The sequence below is a fragment of the Lagenorhynchus albirostris genome, chromosome 17 (assembly GCF_949774975.1).
Source record: "Lagenorhynchus albirostris chromosome 17, mLagAlb1.1, whole genome shotgun sequence".
Classification (NCBI taxonomy): Eukaryota; Metazoa; Chordata; class Mammalia; order Artiodactyla; family Delphinidae; genus Lagenorhynchus; species Lagenorhynchus albirostris.
Window position 1 is genome coordinate 45,923,953 of NC_083111.1, and position 23,822 is coordinate 45,947,774.

Here is a 23,822-nt window from a genome sequence, read left to right on the forward strand (position 1 = left end):
AATATACATGGTTCACTTCCTGGCCAAATTAAAAATCAGCCACCAACAATAAAGATCTATAAATATTTTAAACTGAGGTCACTGTCTCAGGATTCCACAGCCCATTTAGTCTACATTTACTGTGTCTCTGATTATACTAGTAGACTCTAGAGCACTAGAGAGTGGTAAGAAAGAACAGCCCCTGCCCTTGGCACATTTACACTCCTCATGAAACAATTCAAAAGCACTTACAAAGTAACTTGAAAATGAGTGCAGATTATCCTCTGTGTCAGTACAAAAGGAGAGTGGCAGCAGGTGTACATTTCCCTGGCAGCAGAGAATAAGGGAAAAAGAGGCCTTTCATGACAGCAGTCTTGACAGCCCCTCGTTTTCAACAATGACACAGAGCTCCCGCTCTCTGCGCCCCAGGGCATCCCATGTATACCTAACCCAGGCTAGGCATAGGAGAGGTGGCATGGAAGACTTTTGGCGAACAGTGAACTTCTATTCGGTGCTTAGGGACTAGACTAAGTACTGGGGACTCAGACACAGGTCAGAGGACTTCACTGGCTAACAAGGAAAGCATAAAAGTTCTGATAAATGCTGTGAGAACACAGATACAAAGGGTCTCCAGAGAGTGACATAACCAGCCAGGGAGTGGGGGGAAGGTGATCAGCCCTGGTGTCCACTGAGCAGAGTTTTAAAAGGCAAACAGGAGTGAGGCAGAGGGGAAGAGAGAGAATGACAATCCGAAGGAGAAAGCAGCATTGCCATGGGAGAGGGATACTGGTTAGAGGGCTGGAGCAAAGGGAGTATGAAAGGGGCAGTGGCTCAGTTTCAACCCTCTCAAAAGCAAACAACTATATTCGAAGTACTCTAGCATATCAGCTTAAAGAGTAAACTGAGATTTGGATAAATTTATTTGATATCAGCTGAAAAAGAAAACAGATTTGGATAAAATTTATCTTATATGGTAACCAATTATTATTAATTCATCAATTCAATTAAGATTTTAAACAAATGAGAGACACACTCAAGATGTGTACTTCAATAAGATCACCCAGATCATAATTTTTCTTAACCCATGACTTTATTATTATTAAAATATTTATTTTAAACATATAAGATCATTCAGCTCTCCTCAGGTGACACCCAAATAAGCTTCAAGTCATTAATATTTACCAAAACACATGAAAACATTAAAGAAATAAAATTACATTCAGTTAATCTAAGATTAACAAGTTCTGGGGATCTAATGTACAGCATGGTGATTATAGCTAATAATACTGTATTATATACTTGAAAGTTGCTAAGAGGGACTTCCCTGGTGGCTCAGTGGTTAAAAATCCACCTGCCAATGCAGGGGACACAGGTTTGAGCCCTGATCCTGGAAGATCCCACACGCCATGGAGCAACTGAGCCCGTGCGCCACAACTACTGAGCCTGCGCTCTAGAGCTCGCGAGCCACAACTACTGAGCCTGAGTGCCACAACTACTGAAGCCCATGCGCCGAGAGCCCGTGCTCCACAACAAGAGAAGCCACCACAATGAGAAGCCCACGCACAGGAACAAAGAGTAGCCCCCGCTCGCCGCAACTAGAGAAAGCCTGCATGCAGCAACAAAGACCCAACGCAGCCAAAAATAAAACATAAGTTAATTAATTAATTTTTTAAAAAAAGAAAGTTGCTAAGAGTGTAAATCTTAAATGTTCTCACCAACAAAAAAAGTAGTAGTAATTATGTGATGGGATGGAGATGTTAGCTAATAGTATGGTGGTAATCATTTTGCAATATATAAGTGTATCAAAATAACATGTTGTACAACTTAAACTTACATGATGTTATATGTCAATTCTGTCCCAACAAAGCTGGAGAAAAAAAAGAAATAAAATACTTTTTTCCTTTAAAACAAGTACTATAGGGCTTCCCTGGTGGCACAGTGGTTAAGAACCCACCTGACAATGCAGAGGACACGGGTTTGAGCCCTGATCTGGGAAGATCCCACATGGCGTGGAACAACTAAGCCCATGTGCCACAACTACTGAGCCTGCACTCTAGAGCCCGTGAGCCACAACTACTGAGCTCACATGCCACAACTACTGAAGCCCGCATGCCTAGAGCCCGTGCTTCGCAACAAGAGAAGCCCCCACAATAAGAAGCCCGCACACCGCAAAGAAGAGTAGCCCCTGCTCATTGCAACTAAAGAAAGCCTGGGAAAAAAAATAAATAAATAAAAAGCAAAGAAAGCCTGCATGCAGCAATGAAGACCCGACGCAGCCAAAAATAAATAAATAAACAAATGATTTTTTTAAGTACTATGTTTTGAACATATACTTCCCTCTCTTGAATAACAACACACAAAAAAATTAAATATCTTTGCCACCCTAGCCCAAAAATTGGAATGTATTGTTTACTTTCTGCATGTAGTAATATACCACTTAATCATAAAGTGATGCATATTTCAACCCTAAAGGCCAAAATCCTCTGCCCTTAAACACCTAACATATGTGTATGTATATACACATACATGCATGCATATCTTAGTTCTCATTCATCATAACTATTATATTTCATTATCATATCGTGATAATCATTATTAATTCATCAATTCAATTAATACTTGCTGCATTATCTATCATGCACAAGACATTCTGCTAAATGAGGCAGAGAGGTGAATAAAACAATTCTGCTTTTAAGGAACTTGCTAATGGTGGAAAACAAGAATTTAATACAAATAAAACATGCCATAAATACCATAAGAAAGGTATGAATAAACACTAGATCTCGGCTTCCCTGGTGGTGCGGTGGTTGAGAATCTTCCTGCCAGTGCAGGGGACACTGGTTCGAGCCCTGGTCTGGGAGGATCCCACATGCCGCGGAGAACTACGCCCGTGAGCCACAACTACTGAGCCTGCGTGTCTAGAGCTTGTGCTCCACAACAAGAGAGGCCGCGACAGTGAGAGGCCCATGCACCGCGATGAAGAGTGGCCCTTGCTCACTGCAACTAGAGAAAGCCCACACACAGAAACGAAGACCCAACACAGCCAAAAATAAGTAAATAAACAAATTAATTAAATTTTAAAAAAACACTAGATTCAAAGAAGGTAAGAATTTTATCTCGTTGGAGAGATCAGAAAATGATTCATGGGAGCCCTGAACCTAGATAGTGGAGTAGAAGGACATGCTCTCACTGCCTCTTGCGAGAACACCAGAATCACAACTAGCTGCTGGACAGTCATCGAAAAGAAGACACTGAACTCACCAAAAAAGATACCCCACATCCAAAGACAAAGGAGAGGCCACAATGAGAAGGTAGGAGGGGCGCAATCACAGTAAAATCAAATCCCATTACTGCTGGGTGGGTGACTCACAGACTGGAGAACACTTATACCACAGAAGTTCACCCACTGGAGTGAAGGTTCTGAGCCCCACATCAGGCTTCCCAAACTAGGGGTCTGGCAACGGGAGGAGGAATTCCTAGAGAATCAGACTTTGAAGGCTAATGGGATTTGATTGCAGGACTTCGACAGGATTGGGGAAAACAGAGACTCCACTCTTGGAGGGCACACACAAAGTAGTGTACGCATCGGGACCCAGGGGAAGGAGCAGTGACCCCAGGGGAGACTGAACCAGACCTACCTGCTAGTGTTGCAGGGTCTCCTGCAGAGGCGGGGGGTGGCTGTGGCTCACCGTGGGGACAAGGACACTGGCAGCAGAAGTTCTGGGAAGTACTCCTTGGCATGAGCCCTCGCAGAGTCTGCCATTAGCCCCACCAACGAGCCCAGGTAGGTTCCACTGTTGGGTTGCCTCAGGCCAAACAACCAACAGGCAGGGAACCCAGCCCCAACCATCAGCAGTCAAGCAGATTAAAGTTTTACTGAGCTCTACCCAGGAAAGCAACAGTCAGCTCTACCCTCCACCAGTCCCTCCCATCAGGAATCTTGCACAAGCCTCTTACGTAGCCTCATACACCAGAGGGCATACAGCAGAAGCAAGAACTACAATCCTGCAGCCTGTGGAACAAAAACCACATTCACAGAAAGATAAGATGAAAAGGCAGTGGGCAATGTACCAGATGAAGGAACAAGATAAAACGCCAGAAAAACAATTAAATGAAGTGGAGATAGGCAATGCTCCAGAAAAAGAATTCAGAATAATGAGAGTGAAGGTCATCCAGGACTTCAGAAAAACAATGGAGGCAAAGATCGAGAAGATGCAAGAAATGTTTAACAAAGACCTAGAAGAATTAAAGAAACAAACAGAGATGAACAGTAAAATAACTGAAATGAAAACTATACTAGAAGGAATCAATAGCAGAATAACTGAGGCAGAATAACGGATAAGTGACCTGGAAGACAGAATGGTGGAATTCACTGCTGTGGAACAGAATAAAGAAGAATGAAAAGAAATGAAGAAAGTCTAAGAGACCTCTGGGACAACATTAAATGCAACAACATTCACATTATAGGGGTCCCAGAAGGAGAAGAGAGAGAGAAAGGACCAGAGGAAATATTTGAAGAGATTATAGTCGAAAACTTCCCTAACATGGGAAAGGAAATTGCCACCCAAGTGCAGGAAGCGCAGCGAGTCCCATACAGGATAAACCCAAGGAGAAACATGCCAAGACACATAGTAATCAAACTGGCAAAAATTAAACATAAAGAAAAATTATTGAAAGCAGCAAGGGAAAAATGACAAATAACATACAAGGGAACTCCCATAAGGTTAACAGCTGATTTCTCAGCAGAAATTCTACAAGCCAGAAGGGAGTGGCATGATATACTTAAAGTAATGAAAGGGAAGAACCTACAACCAAGATTACTCTACCAGGCAAGGATCTCATTCAGATTCGATGGAGAAATCAAAAGCTTTACAGACAAGCAAAAGTTAAGAGAATTCAGCACCACCAAACCAGCTCTACAACAAATGCTAAAAGAACTTCTCTAACTGAAGAAAAGGGCCTACAAAAACAAACACAAAACAATTAAGAAGATGGTCATAGGAACATACATATCGATAATTTCCTTAAATGTGAATTGATTAAATGCTCCAACCAAAAGACACAGGCTTGCTGAATGGATACAAAAACAAGACGCAAATATAGGCTGTCTACAAGAAACCCACTTCAGACCTAGGGACACATACAGACTGAAAGTGAGGGGATGGAAAAAGATATTCCATGCAAATGGAAATCAAAAGAAAGCTGGAATAGCAATACTTGTATCAGATAAAATAGACTTTAAAATAATGTTACAAGAGACAAGGAAGGACACTACATAATGATCAAGGGATCAATCCAAGAAGAAGAGATAACAACTATAAATGTATATGCACCCAACATAGGAGCACCTCAATACATAAGGCAACTGCTAACAGCTATAAAAGAGGAAATCGACAGTAACACAATAATAGTGGGGGACTTCAACACCTCACTTACACCAATGGACAGAAAATCCAAACTGAAATTTAATAAGGAAACAGAAGCTTTAAATGACACAATAGACCAGATAGATTTAATTGTTATTTATAGGACATTCCATCCAAAAACAGCAGATTACACTTTCTTCTCAAGTGCACACGGAACATTCTCCAGGATAGATCACATCTTGGCTCACAAATCAAGCCTCAGTAAGTTTAAGAAAATTGAAACCATATCAAGCATGTATTCTGACCACAACGCTATGAGACTAGAAATGAATTACAGGGGAAAAAACGTAAAAAACACAAACACATGGAGGCTAAACAATACGTTACTAAATAACCAGGAGATCACTGAAGAAATGAAAGAGGAAATCAAAAAATACCTAGAGACAAATGACAATGAAAACACGACGATCCAAAACCTATGGGATGCAGCAAAATCAGTTCTAAGAAAGAAGTTTATAGCTATACAAGCCTACCACAAGAAACAAGGAAAATCTCAAATAATTAATCTAACCTTACACCTAAAGGAACTAGAGAAAGAAGAACAAACAAAACCCAAAGTTAGCAGAAGGAAAGAAATCATAAAGATCAGAGCAGAAATAAGTGAAATAGAAACAAAAAAACAATAGCAAAGATCAATAAAACTAAAAGCTGGTTCTTTGAGAAGATAAACAAAATTGATAAACCATTAGCCAGACTCATCAAGAAAAAGAGGGACAGAACTCAAATCAATAAAATGAGAAATGAAAAAGGAGAAGTTACAACAGACACCACAGAAATACAGAGCATCCTAAGAGACTACTGCAAGCAACTCTGTGCCAATAAAATGGACAACCTGGAAGAAATGGACAGATTCTTAGAAAGGTATAACCTTCCAAGACTGAACCAGGAAGAAACAGAAAATATGAACAGACCAATCACAAGCACTGTAATTGAAACTGTGATTGAAAATCTTCCAACAAACAAAAGTCCAGGACCAGATGGCTTCACAGGTGAATTCCGTCAAACATTTAGAGAAGAGCCAACACCCATCCTTCTCAAAGTCTTCCAAAAATATTGCGGAGGGAGGAACACTGCCAAACTCATTCTGTGAGGCCACCATCACCTTGATACCAAAACCAGACAAAGATACTACAAAAAAGAAAATTACAGACCAATATCACTGATGAATATAGGTGCAAAAATCATCAACAAAATACTAGCAACAGAATCCAACAACACATTAAAAGGATCATACACCATGATCAAGTGGGATTTATCCCAGGGATGCAAGGATTCTTCAGTATATGCAAATCAATCAATGTGATACACCATATTAACAAATTGAAGAAGAAAAACCATATGATCATCTCAATACTTGCAGAAAAAGCTTTTCACAAAATTCAACACCCATTTATGATAAAAACTCTCCAGAAAGTGGGCATAGATGGAACCTATCTCAACATAATAAAGGCCATATACGACAAACCCACAGCAAACAACATCATTCTCAATGGTGAAAAACTGAAAGCATTTCCTCTAAGATCAGGAACGAGACAAGGATGTCCACTCTCACCACTATTATTCAACATAGTTTTGGTAGTCCTAGCCATGGCAATCAGACAAGAAAAAGAAATAAAAGGAATACAAATTGGAAAAGAATGAGTAAAATTGTCACTGTTTGCAGATGATATGATACTATACATAGAGAATCCTAAAGATGCCACCAGAAAACTACTAGAGCTAATCAATGAATTTGGTAAAGTTGCAGGATACAAAATTAATGCACAGAAATCTTTTGCATTCCTATACACCAGTGATGAAAAATCTGAAAGAGAAATTAAGGAAACACTCCCATTTACCATGGCAACAAAAAGAATAAAATACCTAGGAATAAACCTACCTAGGGAGACAAAAGATCTGTATGCAGAAAACTATAAGACACTGATGAAAGAAATTAAAGATGAGACAAACAATTGGAGAGATATACCATGTTTTTGGATTGGAAGAATCAATATTGTGAAAATGACTATACTACCCAAAGCAATCTACAGATTCCATGCAATCCCTATCAAACTACCAGTGGCATTTTTCACAGAACTAGAACAAAAAATTTCACAATTTGCATGGAAACACAAAAGACCCCAAATAGCCAAAGCAAGCTTGAGAAAGAAAAATGCAGCTGGAGGTATCAGGCTCCCTGACTTCAGGCTATACTATAAAGCTACAGTAATCAAGACAATATGGTACTGGCACAAAAACAGAACCATAGATCAATGGAACAGGATAGAAAGCCCAGAGGCAAACCCATGCACCTATGGTCAACTAATCTATGACAAAGGAGGCCAGGATATACAATGGAGAAAAGACAGTCTCTTCAATAAGTGGTGCTTGGAAAACTGGACAGCTACATGTAAAAGAATGAAATTAGAACACTCCCTAACACCATATACAAAAATAAACTCAAAATGGTTTAGAGACCTAAGCGTAGGTCCGGACACTATAAAACTCTTAGAGGAAAACATAGGCAGAGCACTCTGTGACATAAATCACAGCAAGATCCTTTTTGACCCACCTCCTAGAGAAATGGAAATAAAAGCAAAAATAAACAAATGGGACCTAATGAAACTTCAAAGCTTTTGCACAGCAAAGGAAAACATAAACAAGACCAAAAGACAACCCTCAGAATGGGAGAAAATATTTGCAAATGAAGCAACTGACAAAGGATTAATCTCCAAAATTTACAAGCAGCTCATGCAGCTCAATAACAAAAAAACAAACAACCCAATCCAAAAATGGGCAGAAGACCTAAATAGACATTTCTCCAAAGAAGATATACAGACTGCCAACAAACACATGAAAGAATGCTCAACATCATTAATCATTAGAGAAATGCAAATCAAAACTGCAATGAGATATCATCTCACATCAGTCAGAATGGCCATCATCAAAAAATCTAGAAACAATAAATGCTGGAGAGGGTGTGGAGAAAAGGGAACACTCTTGCTCTGCTGGTGGGAATGTGAATTGGTACAGCCACTATGGAGAACAGTATGGCGGTTCCTTAAAAACTACAAATAGAACTAACATATGACCCAGCAATCCCACTACTGGGCATATGCCCTGAGAAAACCATAATTCAAAAAGAGTCATGTACCAAAATGTTCATTGCAGCTCTATTTACAATAGCCAGGAGATGGAAACAACCTAAGTGTCCATCATCGGATGAAGGGATAAAGAAGATATGGCACATATATACAATGGAATATTACTCAACCATAAAAAGAAACGAAATTGAGCTATTTGTAATGAGGTGGATGGACCTAGAGTCTGTCATACAGAGTGAAGTAAGTCAGAAAGAGAAAGACAAATACTGTATGCTAATACATGTATATGGAATTTAAGAACAAAAAAGGTCATGAAGAACCTAGGGGTAAGACAGGAATAAAGACACAGACCTACTAGAGAATGGACTTGAGGATATGGGGAGGGGGAAGGGGAAGCTGGGACAAAGCGAGAGAGTGGCATGGACATATATACACTACCAAATGTAAAATAGATAGCTAGTGGGAAGCAGCCACACAGCACAGGGAGATCAGCTCAGTGCTTTGTGAACACCTAGAGGGGTGGGAGGGAGGGAGATGCAAGAGGGAAGAGATATGGGAACATATGTATATGTATAATTGATTCATTTTGTTATAAAGCAGAAACTAACACACCATTGTAAAGTAATTATACTCCAATAAAGATGTAAAAAATAAATAAATAAATGTTGAAAATTCAAAAAAAAAGAAAAATTGTACAGATTAACAGGTTTGCAGAGCCGAAATTGAGACACAGATGTAGAGAACAAACGTATGGACACCAAGGGGGGAAAGCAGCGGGTGGGGGTGGGGGTGGTGTTGTGATGAATTGGGCGATTGGGATTGACATGTATACACTGATGTGTATAAAATTGATGACTAATGAGAACCTGCTGTATAAAAAAATAAATTAAAAAAAGAAAACAAAGACTAAAAGCTCAGTAACAACCTATTTGTCCATCTGGACGGGTTTGGGTTCTATTATGGTAAAACCACAGGCAGCTAGTGAAAAGAATGAGGCAGCTCTGTATCAGTGATAGATAAGGAAAAGAGATAGATAAGGAAAAAGCAAGGTGCAGACCAATGTCACCACGCACAATGAGTGGGTTTCTTATTTGTTTGGTTTAAGAGATACGGGGATATATGTATATGTATAGCTGATTCACTTTGTTATAAAGCAGAAACTAACACACCATTGTAAAGCAATTATACTCCAGTAAAGATGTGAAAAAAAAAAAAGAAAATGATTCATGGCAAGAAACTAAGGATTAGCTGGATTTCATGGGATTTAGAGTGGCAAGAGAGAGAAGAAGCAGGAGAAAGCACAGGGGGAGTTTAGAAAACAGTAAGGGAGTCTGGTTTGGCTGGAAGAAAGTGTACAGAGTGGAATGGTGGGAGAGATTGCTAGAAAGTTAGGACCATTAGGAGATCCTAAATTCTGCCACATCTTTAATAGGAAGCAACATAATTGGAGGCATGTTTTAGTACAAATAACCTGGCAATGGACACTAGGACAGAGTCAGATGGGCAGAAAGTAGAAGCAAAGAGACCTGTTAGGAGGCATTGAGCAGAATCTAGGCAGGATGTGATTATGGCCTGAACCAGCACCATCTTTCTGCAGAAATGAGAATTCCAGAGGGAAAAAATTGGTAGCATGCCATCAGCATTCATAATCAGCACTCACCTCCATGTTTCTACTGCTCCTTCCACTCCTCTGGCTCCACAGTCTGTGATGAAGGAGCCAGCATGGCAGAGCCATTGGGCAAGAGAACACAGATGGCCAAGTTACGGACCCAGCCGCCAACAAGGTGTTCTGCTAAAAGTCATCCCGGAAAACAGTACACTCTTGCAAGTCAGCTAAAGTATTTTAATTACCAACTCTTAGTAATAACTATTACCAAAATTTATTCTATATACCCTTTAAAAATTAAGTCAAGGAACATTTCCCCTATCTGGCAGTGTCACACCACATCAATATCAAATATATAAATGCTAAATTTACTTTTTTTTGAAGGTGAGCCAAAATCACCATAAATGTGTCTTTGGTGCCCCCTTGTGGAATGTTTAGTGTGAGCTTTGAAATATTTACCCTCCTCCACACAGAAACAATAATAATGGGTATTTCCATCTTTTAATATACTATTTTTAAGAGACACAATTTAAAATAAATCCATATAAGTAACTTAATGCAAACCAGGAACATAAGAGATCAAATGTAGAAATGTTCAGTAGTTTTTTCAGTCATAAATTTTTGACGGTTTTGCTTTGTGTCGTAAATTGAGGAAAGGTAACAAAAAAAACTTAGCTTTACGCAGTGCTACATAAGTATCAAAAATGTTTTCTCGGGCTTCCCTGGTGGCGCAGTGGTTAAGAATCCGCCTGCCGATGCAAGGTACACGTGTTCGTGCCCCGGTCCGGCGCTGAGCGGCTGGGCCCGTGAGCCATGGCCGCTGAGCCTGCGCGTCTGGAGCCTGTGCTCCGCAACGGGAGAGGCCACCACAGTGAGAGGCCCGCGTACAGCAAAAAAAAAAAAAAAAAATGCTTTCTCAGTAGTACTTCTACCATTAAATTATTGCTAAGAATTCCATAAGACCTTATTAAGCCTTTAAAATAGCTGGAATAGATTTTAAAATCTATTATTTTCGCCCATAGAAATGCTATAATAAAATGATCAGATAGCTCTTAAAGTGTTGTTTCACTTTATATGACTTATCACAAGTTTATCACCATTTTTTTCCAAACTAGGGGGTCAAAATAAAAACATATCCGTCATTCCTGGAATCAAGTAGAAGTCAAATAGAATATTCTTGCCCACTTGCTAGCAAGGCTGCAAGGGGGGCACACAGTAGGGGGAAACGACAGAGAGACTGTTATCCTAAATCAGTAGAAGGTAAAGAATTTATTGGTTTTCCCCAGAATTAATACTAATTATTTTCCTAATGTCTTCATTAAGAAGTGAAACAGAAGAATAAAGTGCCAAATTTAATCATTCCTCTTGTTTTGGAATCTTCTTGGGAACTGAGTAGTCCCATCAAGAAATGATCGGTGAGCTGCTTCTTATTACTTACTCTCACACAATAATCAGAACCTATAAGAATGTAGTCATTACTGGAATGTGGTAATACTTATTCTTGTCTTCATGCCTTGTATCTTTAGATTACACAGACCTTGGGATGGAACCAGTGGCCTTCCTCTGGAACTGAGTTCTCAAGATAATTGTATTCATGCAGTTCATTTAGTTTATCAAATGAGATAGTTGTTTAAGCCACTCATGAGCCAAGGAACTACTCTATTCAGGCATAATTGTTCTAACTTAGAATTTTTTTCCTGGTATACCAAAAGATTTTTCTTAAATGGCAAAACAATCTTCCATTAAAGACATGGTAATTATATGCATCTTGAATTTATCAACAAGGGTTCTGCAAAGAGTTTTGTCACATACAAGTGGCAGACTACCTCTGCTAGAATCCTGGCTCCCCACACTTGCTATCTGTGTGATTTTAGATTATTTAACCTGATTCTTGGTTTCCTGATAAAAAAAAAGGAATGATAACTGCATTACAGAGTCCCTTTGAGGAATAAATGAGTTAACTCATGTAAAGGACTTAAAACAGTGCCTGGACATAGCAAATGCTCAATTAATTGTTTGTTGAATTTTTTTTCCAACCAAACAATTTTCACAAGCAGGTTAGAGGTTGACTTTACAGTTTCATTCAGCATAGTGTTAATGATATTAAGGTCATATGCTCTATCCCCACAAATGTTATTTCACTTTATTGTATTCACATACAGCCAAACGTGTAGTAACACTGATTGGTGTTAACAGGGTAATTTCACAATACATCATTTCTTTTAACTTCCCTTATTTATAGTTAAAGAAATATACTCAGAATCAATAAGTGACTTGCATAAGGGCACAGCTAGTAAGTAGTTCAGGATACCAACCCAGGCTTTTTGATTCCTGGGCTAGTATTCCTTGCATTACACCCTAGCTAGTTATAGAAAAATCAGCTAAAAGAGTGAGTAGACCAAACAAATCTATTGATTAGATAACACGTTTAAAATCAATGTAAGAAATCATTTAGATTCTACTTTTTCATGTAATCAAGCATTAATCCATGAAATCAAGCATTAAAAATTAACAAATTATTAGGATAGCATTATAATGGTTTACTTGGATAAAAAGTTAACACTGATAGCACTAAAAAAAATCCACTCATTCAATAAATATTTACTGAGCACCTGCTACTTGCCTGGTACCAGGCTAGGTGTTAGGGATACAACGGTATTTAAATCAAATATGACAGGCCTTCACAGAGCTTACAGTCTCATGAGGAAAGAAAATTAAAAAACAAGTTAAGCAAAGTGAAACTAAGTGCCACGACAGAGGAAGCACAGGACGCTATTGGAACATATGGCTAGGGTAGCTGCACCAGCCAGTTACTATAATACATAATAATTTACAACAATTAGAATAATGATGATTATTTTCTGGATATCTGGAGACTTTAATAAAGTTATTCATGAATACCATATGATTTTCTTCCAGTTAACCTACCTACCTCTTGAACTCATCACAAATGTAAAACCTACCAATAAGAAGCTTGGAATTAGCTTCACTCATTAACTTTTGAATTTCTACTTTGATCTTTTGTCTTCAGAAAGTTTTATTTTTATTGCAAACTCATTTAAATATGTGGTATTAAGTCCTTATACTATTTCACTCATATTGGCTTTATTACAATACTCATCCCAATTTAAAGCCAGAAATTTTTTTTTTAATTGAACTTCCATCGTTTAACAGTTCCTTCAGTAGAGAGGAACACATGTCGATTATTGATTTCTAAAACTAAATGTGGTAAAATCTTCTTTTTCACCACCAGAGTGAAATAAAATACTACTTGCTTAATGGACTGAGCAACCATAAGATGACAAATGTGACACACTGAGAGGGCAATGTGACTGCAATATACAAAGTGCCTCCTCATGGACCAGAGATAGGATTTCAGATTTCTACATTGCACTACTGACAATTTCATGTGTAACAAGGTAAAGGAAACTTACGTGTGACTTCTGGGTGTTTATTACCTAAGACTCTCATGGTGAATAACCACATATATCTAATAATTTACTTTTTACATCTTAGTTATCAATATTAAGTAAATTTTATTTAACCAGAAGTCTGCCCAAATATGACATTAATTAAATTAAGAGAAAGATTGAGATTATAAATTCAACAGAACTTCTGAAAACATTTTATTTACATTTCATCAGTCAAATATTCAAAGATTTTGAAATCTATAAGGCCATCTATCTCAAGTTCAGAATTTTTAATACTATTTGGAAAACTACTTTTGAAAAGTAATCGAAGAACATTTCAACACATAGTGATGAAATGCACAATTTTTAAATGTTACATGAAACAGTTAAATACATATATATAACACTGAAAATTCTTTATTTAAAAACACTAAATTATTAAAATGAGTAAAAATGACATTGTAAAATAAGATTTTTTCAAAGCTCACTACTTTAAAGAAAACATACAATGACATGGATCACAATATATACAAAGTAGGAAATAAATCATCATCTGTCATTGATGGGAAGACTTGCATGCTTTCAAAATATTCATAATTTTAAGCCAAACAAAATGTCCTTCTTTTATATGTGAAGTCTCTTTAGAGGCGTTTTAAATTCCGCTTACTCTGGGCACTTCCTGGAAGAGCATCTTTTCTATTTCTTGGCTTTGCTGCTCCTCTACTACATTCTTCAGACCCATGATAAGCACACAAACATAACACACAAAAGTCAAAACCACAGGCTGTGCTGCTACATAGTCCCCTTTTCTTATAAGGCTGGTACTTAGCAGGGGATTGGCACCTTGGGCAAGGTTTTAATGCTTCATCAATAAAAAGTGTTTTGGCAACCTGTAGTAAAAGCACACAAACTAAATCTTCCATTTTCGCATAGAGAATTGCTTTATTTCAAACTCTGTAAATATTTAATAACTTATGATACTCACCTTAACATATTCTTCCTGTTTACTACTTAAGTGAGTAACAGAAGAACTCGCTATAGGTGTCAAAACTTCTCCCCAAGGAGAAAATGTTGAAACTTGTTCTTTCTGAAAACCTGGTGTCCTAGCCTGTGCTTGCACAGATCTTAAAGCTGATCGATTTAAAAGATGGAGCCGAGTGGCAGCATCATCAACATTTACTATAGCCCCCTGTGGTAAAAGACAAGAGGGGTCAACACTGTAATATCAAAAGTTCCAGGACAGCTTTCTGATGCACATGTATTTAAATGTTTGGAAGTGGTTTTACACTACTGGAATTTTCTCCCTAAACCTTTCCTTTTTAGAAAAAAGGAAAAAAAAAAAAAAAACCCTCTCATCTAGCATTTAAAAGTCAAAGGAAAAGAAAAAGAAAAAATTAAGACAATAAATGCTAGCTTTAAGTTTGCATGCTTGGTTATTTTTCTGTTTAGAGCGTGGGTTTGCAAACTTTTCCTGAAAAGGACCAGATAGTTACAAGCTACTTAATTGTTGTTTTAGCAAACACAGCTATGGATATATGTAAATGAAAGGAGCAGGGCTGTGTTCCAATAAAACTTACTTTAAAAACACAGGTGATGGACAGGATTTGGCCCACAGATCAGAGTTTACCAAGTCCCCTTTTAGGCCAAGGTGTAAGAGGAGGTGAATCAAAGCTTACTATGGGACATCATGGAATTCTTTGAAGGTTTCTTACCTTAGCCGCATGTCAGAAAAATAATGGGCCTGGTTAGACCATGAAACCCAATTTGTTTGGCTGGTTTATACAAATACCAGATACTTGCAATGCTTGATTAATTTTTACACTTGAGTTTTAAACAGCTTTGATATTTTAAAAGGAGAAAAAAAATGTCTCTTATTTGAACTGGATTTCCACATTACTCAAATATTTAGCCAAGAAATATTTTCAATGAATAATCCTTATAGCCTTCTATTTTGTTAAGGTTGGGAATGAGAAAAAATAGTAAGTTTTTTTTTTTAACAAATTGGCATTTGTAACCAATTATCAAAATAAAATGTACTACAGGTGAATTTCCTTAAGTGTCCAACTATAATTGTGTTTCCTCTCCCTTGATAGTCTCCTTTTGCCAGAGTTGGCTCCTAAATGGGGAGAGTTAAAAATATGAGAAATGACAGTAGGATAAGTATAGGAATGAAGTTAGCTGGCCATGAAAAATTATGCCATTAACAGTTTAACAACATATGCATAAGTGTGATGGATGAATATTGGTTTTCAGAAATTAGAATTAATACAGTTGAACTTATTCAAGGACTCAATACATCTCTTTATGTTACACTTTATAAATGATTTGCAGCCTAAGCTAGAAGCGTATGACACAAGAGCATACTAAAAGAAGACACCCATTGGATTTCGATGCAGTTGGCAAACACAGTGATGCTGCATGCACCAAAAAATGAATAGAGATATGTTGTTGAAGCAAATTTCATCCACAGAAGAAACATTCATTCATTTAACAAACATTCATAAAACATCTACTAGGTGTCGAGTGAATAAAACAGTCGAATCCCTGCCCTGTTGGAGCTTAAAATGTGTGCTACTATCTCTGAACAGTATAAGGTCAAGCAGTCAACAAAGGCACGCATTCATGAGCACCAACATTTTTCAAAATATAATCTCCATCACGTTACCAGAATATATTTAAATGTGACAGGGGAGTCACCTTACTGATGTTCATTTCCATGATTATAAGAAAACAGTGAAGACTACAGTAAATTAAGAAATTCAATGGAAAAAGTGTGATATTCTGATTTTAATGGTCATTCTCACTGCTGCAAAGCAAACAGATTAAATAGAGATCCTATCACACATAGCTGGTGTGTGCGTTTTAATTTTTACATATAAAGGGCTTTCAGTGACACTATACAAGTATGAGGAAAACCACCAAACAACTTTGTTTTATAATTTTTCTGTTTTGGTTAATGATATACATTAGGATAGTTCAGGTAGAAAGCAACCAGTCCATTTCAGAAGAGGAGGGCAAAAGGCATCTGGAAGGATGTCTCTGAGGAAAAGAGGGAACAGGTAGAATACCTGATACATTCAGAGTTAAGAGGAGATTTCCAGTTCTGGTGGATAACAGGAGACGAGTCAGGGATCTGTATAGAGAAACAGTAAGCAAAAAAAAAAAAAAAAAGAAGAAGAAAAGAAAGAAAGAAAGAAACTGGGCAATTATTAACTCTGAGGAAAAAAGGTATAACAGGTATAATCATACTGTACTACATGTCACAGCTGTCAAAAAGTCATAAGAATCTCAACGCAGTCTTAATAATGTCAGCACCTAATTCTAATTTGCTCCCAAACAATGGTGTAGTTACATTCATAAGATAGGAGAAAGGACTTCAGAGGGAGAGGTGGGTAGATAGGTAGTGGTGAGAGGTTAGAGAACTCACCTAGTCCCTCTATAGAAAAAAACAAAAGAAGAAACAGCAGTAAAGGCATGCCATTCAGAAATATGGAGGTAAATATCAAAAGGAACAACTAAAAAGTGATTGCCTCGATGGGGCAAGAATCAAGAGTAGGAAGGGCAGGAGAATATGTGCTTTCTTATAAGCCTTAAAGTGCAATTTGATGTTTTAAACCATGTACTGTGTCTACTGAAAAAAAAATTTAAAGCAAATCAGAATAAAGGAAAATACTCAAGTAAGGAAAAAGTACAGTCCTTTAAGAAACCAAGTTAAAAAAAAAATTGGTGGCTAGGATATGAGGGTAGAATGCTTTATCTAGAACTACCCAAAGGCTTACCAGTACAACATGTTTCTTCCACATAGGATGTAAAGAGTACATGGAGCTAAAAGTTTAATATTAATGGGTACTTGCTTAAAAATGTGCTATTGGTCTGTCCTTAGCATGTAGGGAGCCACTCTAAAAAGATAAGTTAAGAAGGAAATTTATATCTTCAGTATTATAAGCTCCCAGAGCCAGCAGCTGCAGCAGTAGCCTAGAGCCGTGAGTCAGTCGTGAAGGATTATTATAGGTGAGAAGGTAAAACGTTTCTTCAAATAAAATAGAAAGTCAATACTTTAGTTAATAGCGGTCCCTAATATTTCCTTGGAATGAGAAACTCCCCAATCTGTATCTAGGTGTTCATATTAGTTTATACCATGCTTCATCTCAGTTATTATATTTCACCAAATTATAAATTTACTTATGTTATTAAACACTTTTTACTAGAACAAGAATAAGAAAGTTAATTCTCAGAGTTTCTTTTGGTATTGATGCCTAAGAAAGGTCTAAAAGTTGAATATACAGTAAATATGGGTGCCAGAGTCATCAGATGCCTGTTATACAAAGTAGTATCCCCAGAAAGAATTAATCAGCTTCTGTAGAACTTTTCTTGTAACTTCAAAGCTGGACCTCAAATCTTCAAGAGAGCACAAGTTTATGATGTCTTACAAGTACCAATCTGCCATGCTCACTCACCTCCAGGCCTCCATATATGCTATTCCCTCTGCTGAAACACCTTCCCTAACTCGTTATTCAGCTCTCAGCTGAGATGCATTTTTTCCTCCTCTTGATCCCCACTCCTTTTAAATGTTCAATAGAGAGAACTCTGGGCTTCCTCTAACACACCTGTACTGTAATCACCTGTTTATAACTATCACTCACTGGGTATCACCCACTGGCACTGGGTATGAGTGCCAGGAAAGCAAGGGATCACGTCACAAATGTTCACATTGTAATCTGAGCAACTGCATGTAGTATCTACTCAAAAGACTGGATGGGAAAATGCTATAAGGATGTCTAACTATGAATAGGGTCCAGCATATCCTATTCAAATGGTACTCAAATACTGCTAACAGCATACACACTTAACAACAAAACCCAGTAAGATGTTCTTGATGTCAGTTAGGCTACTCCACTGATGCACTGGGTAGAGATGGAGTTTGGGAAAAGTAAAGAGTTTATGAGTGCATGAGTTCCCTGGTGGCCTAGTGGTTAGGATTCCAGGCTTTTACTGCCGTGGCCCAGGCTCAATCCCTGAGATTCCACAAGCCACGTGGCACAGCCAAAAACAAACAAAAAAAGAGTTTATGAGTCAATGTTGGTAAATGGAAAGGTTAAAAGATAGCAGGAAAACCAAATGAGGTTGTCCAGCCATATGGGATTATTAGATATTTATACAAATCCATTTTAGAATAGTATTATATACATTACCTCAGTATCTGTTTTCAGTTGTGTGATATGAAATTTCCTCCTCTGATTTGCTTTTTTATCTTGAATAATAATTTCACGCCAATTTTTGCTCACTTTCCAAATACTGTAACAAAAAGATCAGTCCTTATATTGTATATATTCCACAGAATTAATATTTTTCACACATGACAATAAGAAAAATTCATTTTAAAGATTTTGGATAGTTTATTTAAAGCTAAAATTTTACATTAAAAATATGACTTGATCTGCATAGTTGTGAAAGAATACCTATTAAAATATGCCAGCATCATATTGACAGATTACTATCTCATAAATGGTTAAGGGAAAAACAAAGTTTCATATATAAACCCAAATGAGTCCACTGTGAGGCTGATTAAGAGGATTTAACTTAGACATGACACTAAGATTAAAAATTTGGAACATGACATGCAGCAAATGATTATCAACTGTAGTGCAAGAGATTCTATAAATTTCTCCTATTATTGTATTTAACAAATTTCTGTCACTTTGATTAAATAAACACAAAAGCAATCAGTCCTTTATTGGAAGTACTAAGTGCCAAATACAGTTGATCCCTGAACAACATGGGTTTGAATTCTGTGGATCGGATCCACTTACAGGTGGATTTTTTCAATAGTAAATACTACACAGACTGGTTGGTTGAATCCAGGGATGCCGAACCGCGGATACGGAGGAAACTCGGATATGGAGAGCTGACTATAAATTATACAAAGATTTTTAGACTGCATGGCAGAGGGTCAGCGCCCCTAATCTCTGGCTGTTCAAGGGTCAGCTGTAATAAACATTATTGTGGGTAGCACTACAAAGTTCCAATTTTATAAACCAAAGTTTATAAGACTAAAGCAGCTAAAGAAAAACACAATTTATGTCTAGTGATTGCTTATTTATCAATAACTTGGACTACATTCATTATTAAAGAAAAGCTAATCCTGCAACTGTTAATATGGTCTTTTTTTATTACTTTAACTTAACAAATCACTCAAAGTGAATGAGGTCAGGAGAAGGTTATGGAGGGCCCCAGGTTACAGTTGAGTTGTCAACACTACTATTCTTCCAGTTACCGTGGCCACTTCAATTGCCATTGCCTCTCCTTAAGCCGATACATGTGCCTTATATCAGATAGATGGAGAGATATAGGCAGAAAGTCACTCATTAATGGGGAAGAAATGAAATACATGTTTGGGTATTTGCCTCAGCTATTTCAACTTACTGTAATTTCTCATATTACCAAGAATAAGCACTGCCAAGATTATACATGCACTCTGCAATACAAATACTATAAATCTAGAGGGATGGCAGCAAAGGCAATTATTGAAATATGACTGAATATCATTTGTTCCTACAAGCGAGCACCCAAAAGAGTCACCCAAGTTTTAATTCTAACTGGTCTGTATCCAAATACTCCAGCATATAAAAATAAAATTCCTATGTCGCAGCCATCTCCTTATTTTTTTAAACAAGTAATTTATCTCATTTGAACATTTTTTTAAAGGCACATGTATGTAGGCCATTAATCTGCTTATCATCCTACTTGGGTTACACCAAAGACATTCCTGATCAAGGCTATTCTGAAAGGACTTAAACCTTAATAAGAGTTTTGGGAAAATATGGGCTTAGAAATCAGAGGGCTCAGCTGTAGACCTGGATCTGTTTCTGTCTCCTTTAGTGACCATTGGCAGATCACTTCTCTGGAGCTCAGTTTTCTCATCTGCAAAATACATGATAGGACTAGACATTTCAGAAGACTTCCAGCTATAAGATTCTACAATTCTCTACAATAGCCTACACTTAATTTATGGGGAAAAGGTGAAGAAGGGTTTTAATAGAAGAAGGGGCCATAAAAGAGTAAGGATTCTATGAACCCAACTCTTCACACATACCTATGGAAAAAGAGGCTCACTAACTCTCTTGCATGTCCTTCCCCAACCATGATCTTGCAAAAATCCTGTTCCACATGGCTTCCCTCCTTCCTGGTCACGGCATTCCCAAGGGCCTTGTCTTCTGATAGTCCTGCACTTCGCAAAATTGCCAGTATAAACACAGTCTCTCTTTAGTCTTGTAACTCTAGTTCCTACCCTCAATACTCCTATATATGTGACTTCGTTTCTCTTTACTTATGAAGCGACATTCAATATACTGAAATTTCTGTGAAATTTCTGAGACACTGAAGAATTTCACTAAACCACCTTTGACAAAATATAAAGTATCCAAGATAGAGATGCTAAAACAAAATTTCAAAAAAAAGTACTCAACTAACAGAAAAGCTTTCCAACTTAAAAAAAAAAAGTGATAAAAGGCAGTTTTATTTCAGAAAAAAAAAATTTCTTACCTGCATAGGCTTTCTGCAGCCAAGGAATCTAAAACCATAGCAAGAACATGCTTTAAGTTTCTGTATTTTAATTCTGTTAAGATGTCCAGTTTTTCTATACCCATTTTCTTGCCAATCAGGCCTGCAAGTACACGCTGTAGTACAGCTATTTTCCCCCCGTCCCTTTCTTCTAACAATTCACGTGCACCGCTTTGCTGGAGTCTTTTCCTTTTGCTTTTCATAAAGAGCTCATGCACTAACTGCAAGGCTGGGGTCTTTGATAAATTCTTAAAGCTTAAACTCAAATCCCCACTCTTACTGTCACTGCTTGGCTGACTCTCTGAGATGTCTGAAGTGGCCACTGGTGTTGATTCAGAGCCAGAGAGGTTGGGCTGCTTTTCTTCTTCTGTCTCAGATTGTGAGCCTTGCTCCCTAAGGGTGGACAGTCTTCTTAATCTTCCAAGACGCCTTGATCTTCTTACCGTGTCCCTGACTTTGAGAGTTCCCTTATGTTTCTGAAGCAGTTCTTGGAAAGAGCCCTCTTGGTCAGTGAGGGAATCTTCTGATTTATCCAAGCAAAGTGAGTTAAAGCCACTGTCTTCAGGTGTTGAAATATTGTGTCTCACTTCACCTAAAGGAGAAAGCCTTTGACTTACATTAAATTTAACATTTGCTACAAGATTACTTATTGGAGTCACAAATATGTCCTCATCTGTTCCACAAGTTGTTCTACTGACCGAAGAGCCCAGAAGTTCAGGATATGTATTCTCATCATTAATACATAGACTGCTGTCGCTAAAGTCATGTGTGATAGAGTCTTTAAAACTATTGCCTTGAATTGGAGATATACATTCAACTTCAAATAGGCTACAGTTATCTTTGGAATCATCAACTGTGGACGTCTTCTGTTGAGAAAAATTAAGTCTCACTTTTTGACTGCTGGAAGTCGCTTCTTCTGTTTTCAAAGTGCTAGTAACTAAAGAACTAAAATTATTTTGCCTTGGGAAACCTGAAGCACTGCTTGGAATATTTTTTTCTAAATTGGGAACTTGGCTTGTACTACTTTCGAGAGAACTATTTTGTGATTCAAAGTCCCCCTTTAGAAGAGAGAAAGATACGTCCAATCTTCTGCGCAGTAAAAATTTTTTTCCACTGACTTTAGGAGTTTCACAAAGGTCTGGGGTTTTATCCTTTTCCTTCCTGGGGAAGACAAATCTCTTTCTTTGAGTGGGAGACTCTAAACTATGTGTTAAGGCCAGACTTGAAGTTTCAGGATGTTCATGGATTAAAGTTGAGCCTCTTTCTTTCTTTCCAAATGATTCTTTAACTGTATTATCAAAGCTGCACGATTTTAACAGCTCACTGTAGCCACTATCTTGAAATGAAGATGTGGAACAAAAGTCTCCAAAGCTGGACGACTTGATGTTGACAATAGGAGAGTCCACCTCATTTCCTGCTCCAGTGCCAGCTTGACCTGAATGCCTTTCTGACATCTTCAAAATCTCTGTTTCTACAAAGTGAAAACAAATTTTATTCTTCCTTTGAAATGAACAGTCTGGCGGCTTACACCAAAATACATTACTTGTTATGAGCACAAATAATAATGGAAAATTGTATGGCAATAAAAAAAGTTACTTTAAAAAACAAATTACTCTACACTATACTCATGTGTCTCTTACATAAAACAATGTTTTAACATCGCGAAGACCAAAATTTCCAGGAAATAAATATTCACAGATTACCTGACTAAGCATAGTCTAGGCACCATGCAGAAATATTTTCTTGAACTACACTTGAGAAAAAAAAAAATCTCATGGCATCATTTTTAGATGATTTTATTACTTTATGACTTTTACAGCGCTAAAGTACGTTATTGTAGTTTTAATATTCTAGCTTATTTGTGCTGACCTATATTTTGTCAGTTGGATATTTCCTTTCGATATTTTGCGATGTAAATAAAGCTGCTTAAAAAAAAACTATATGTTGATTTTTAAACATGTATTTGGGAAATGTGTCACGTAAGTGCTGCCACTAGACTAAACTGCAATATGGCTAAAACAACTCTAGGATAATGTCATTTATACTTGTAACACGGGCCTGTCTCAGAAACTCAGTCCTCCTGACCATTCACAAGGTCTAAATTGGCAGACTTTCACCTTTGCAAAGACTCTTTGGCTCACTAATAAATTACTAACACATTCTTGAGTTAGCCAAAATGAACCCCTGCCCCACAGATACATGGCCATGTCAAACCTGGCAAGTTATACTCATTCATGCCTCATCTTCTAAATATTTTCTATTTGGGGGAAACCCACCCTTTATAATATTCTTGAAATTGCAAATAAAGAATTCAAGTACATTCCTTAAAGAAGAAATGTGATTCAGTAATTATATTTGTAAGGAATGACACTAGGAAATACTTCACTCATTTGTTTTTAAGGAAATACTTTACTCTTTCACCTTTTCAACACTATCATTGCATTCCTTCTTTGTGGAAACTTGAATTACATCTTAGCTCAAAGTATAAGAAGAAAAGATAAGAAAGTTATCATAGCATATATTTCTGCAGACTATTCAAGGGACACTAAGAAAATTGTCATTCTTTCAAAGTTTTCTCCAGGTCAAGTACACGATTCTTCTCTATTAAAAAGATCCTGGGAAGATGTATTTTAGTTGAGTATAATGGGAAAGTAATTTATTTATGCTTAAGTTACATCAGTTAAATATGTAAATGAATGAGCTTAAAAAAATTGCTACAATAACCACAAAACCAAATAGTTTCTTTATGGTGTAATGA

The 23,822-nt window shown here is 37.3% G+C and overlaps 1 protein-coding gene and 1 long non-coding RNA gene across 3 annotated transcripts in view; one reads left to right on the plus strand and one right to left on the minus strand.

Annotated features, from left to right (window-relative positions):
- LOC132507828 (uncharacterized) overlaps positions 1-23,822 on the plus strand; it is a 37,349-nt gene that overhangs the window by 7,558 nt on the left and 5,969 nt on the right. The window contains exon 2 of one of the 2 annotated variants that reach the window (XR_009536326.1): positions 13,348-13,513. The exons of the other annotated variant lie outside the window; for it this stretch is intronic. This is a non-coding gene — a long non-coding RNA (uncharacterized LOC132507828). The remainder of the gene's footprint in view (positions 1-13,347; positions 13,514-23,822) is intronic. 2 annotated transcript variants of the gene reach the window in all.
- Positions 14,146-22,533, minus strand: FBXO43 (F-box protein 43). The gene is made up of 4 exons (XM_060127502.1): positions 21,047-22,533; positions 18,697-18,799; positions 14,490-14,693; positions 14,146-14,394 (listed from the first exon to the last, which is right to left on the minus strand). Exons 1-4 carry the CDS (start codon positions 22,516-22,518, stop codon positions 14,146-14,148), a joined length of 2,028 nt encoding a protein of 675 aa, XP_059983485.1. The 5' UTR covers positions 22,519-22,533.

What these genes read in the sequence shown, in the direction of transcription:
- FBXO43 (XM_060127502.1), bottom strand. Translation starts at nt 22,518, where the DNA reads ATGTCAGAAAGGCATTCAGGTCAAGCTGGCACTGGAGCAGGAAATGAG. An exon ending in GCTGCAGAAAGCCTATGCAG is followed by an intron (nt 18,800 to 21,046) that starts GTAAGAAATTTT and finishes TTTTTGTTACAG; the next exon opens with TATTTGGAAAGTGAGCAAAA. An exon ending in AACAGGAAGAATATGTTAAG is followed by an intron (nt 14,395 to 14,489) that starts GTGAGTATCATA and finishes CTTTTACTACAG; the next exon opens with GTTGCCAAAACACTTTTTAT.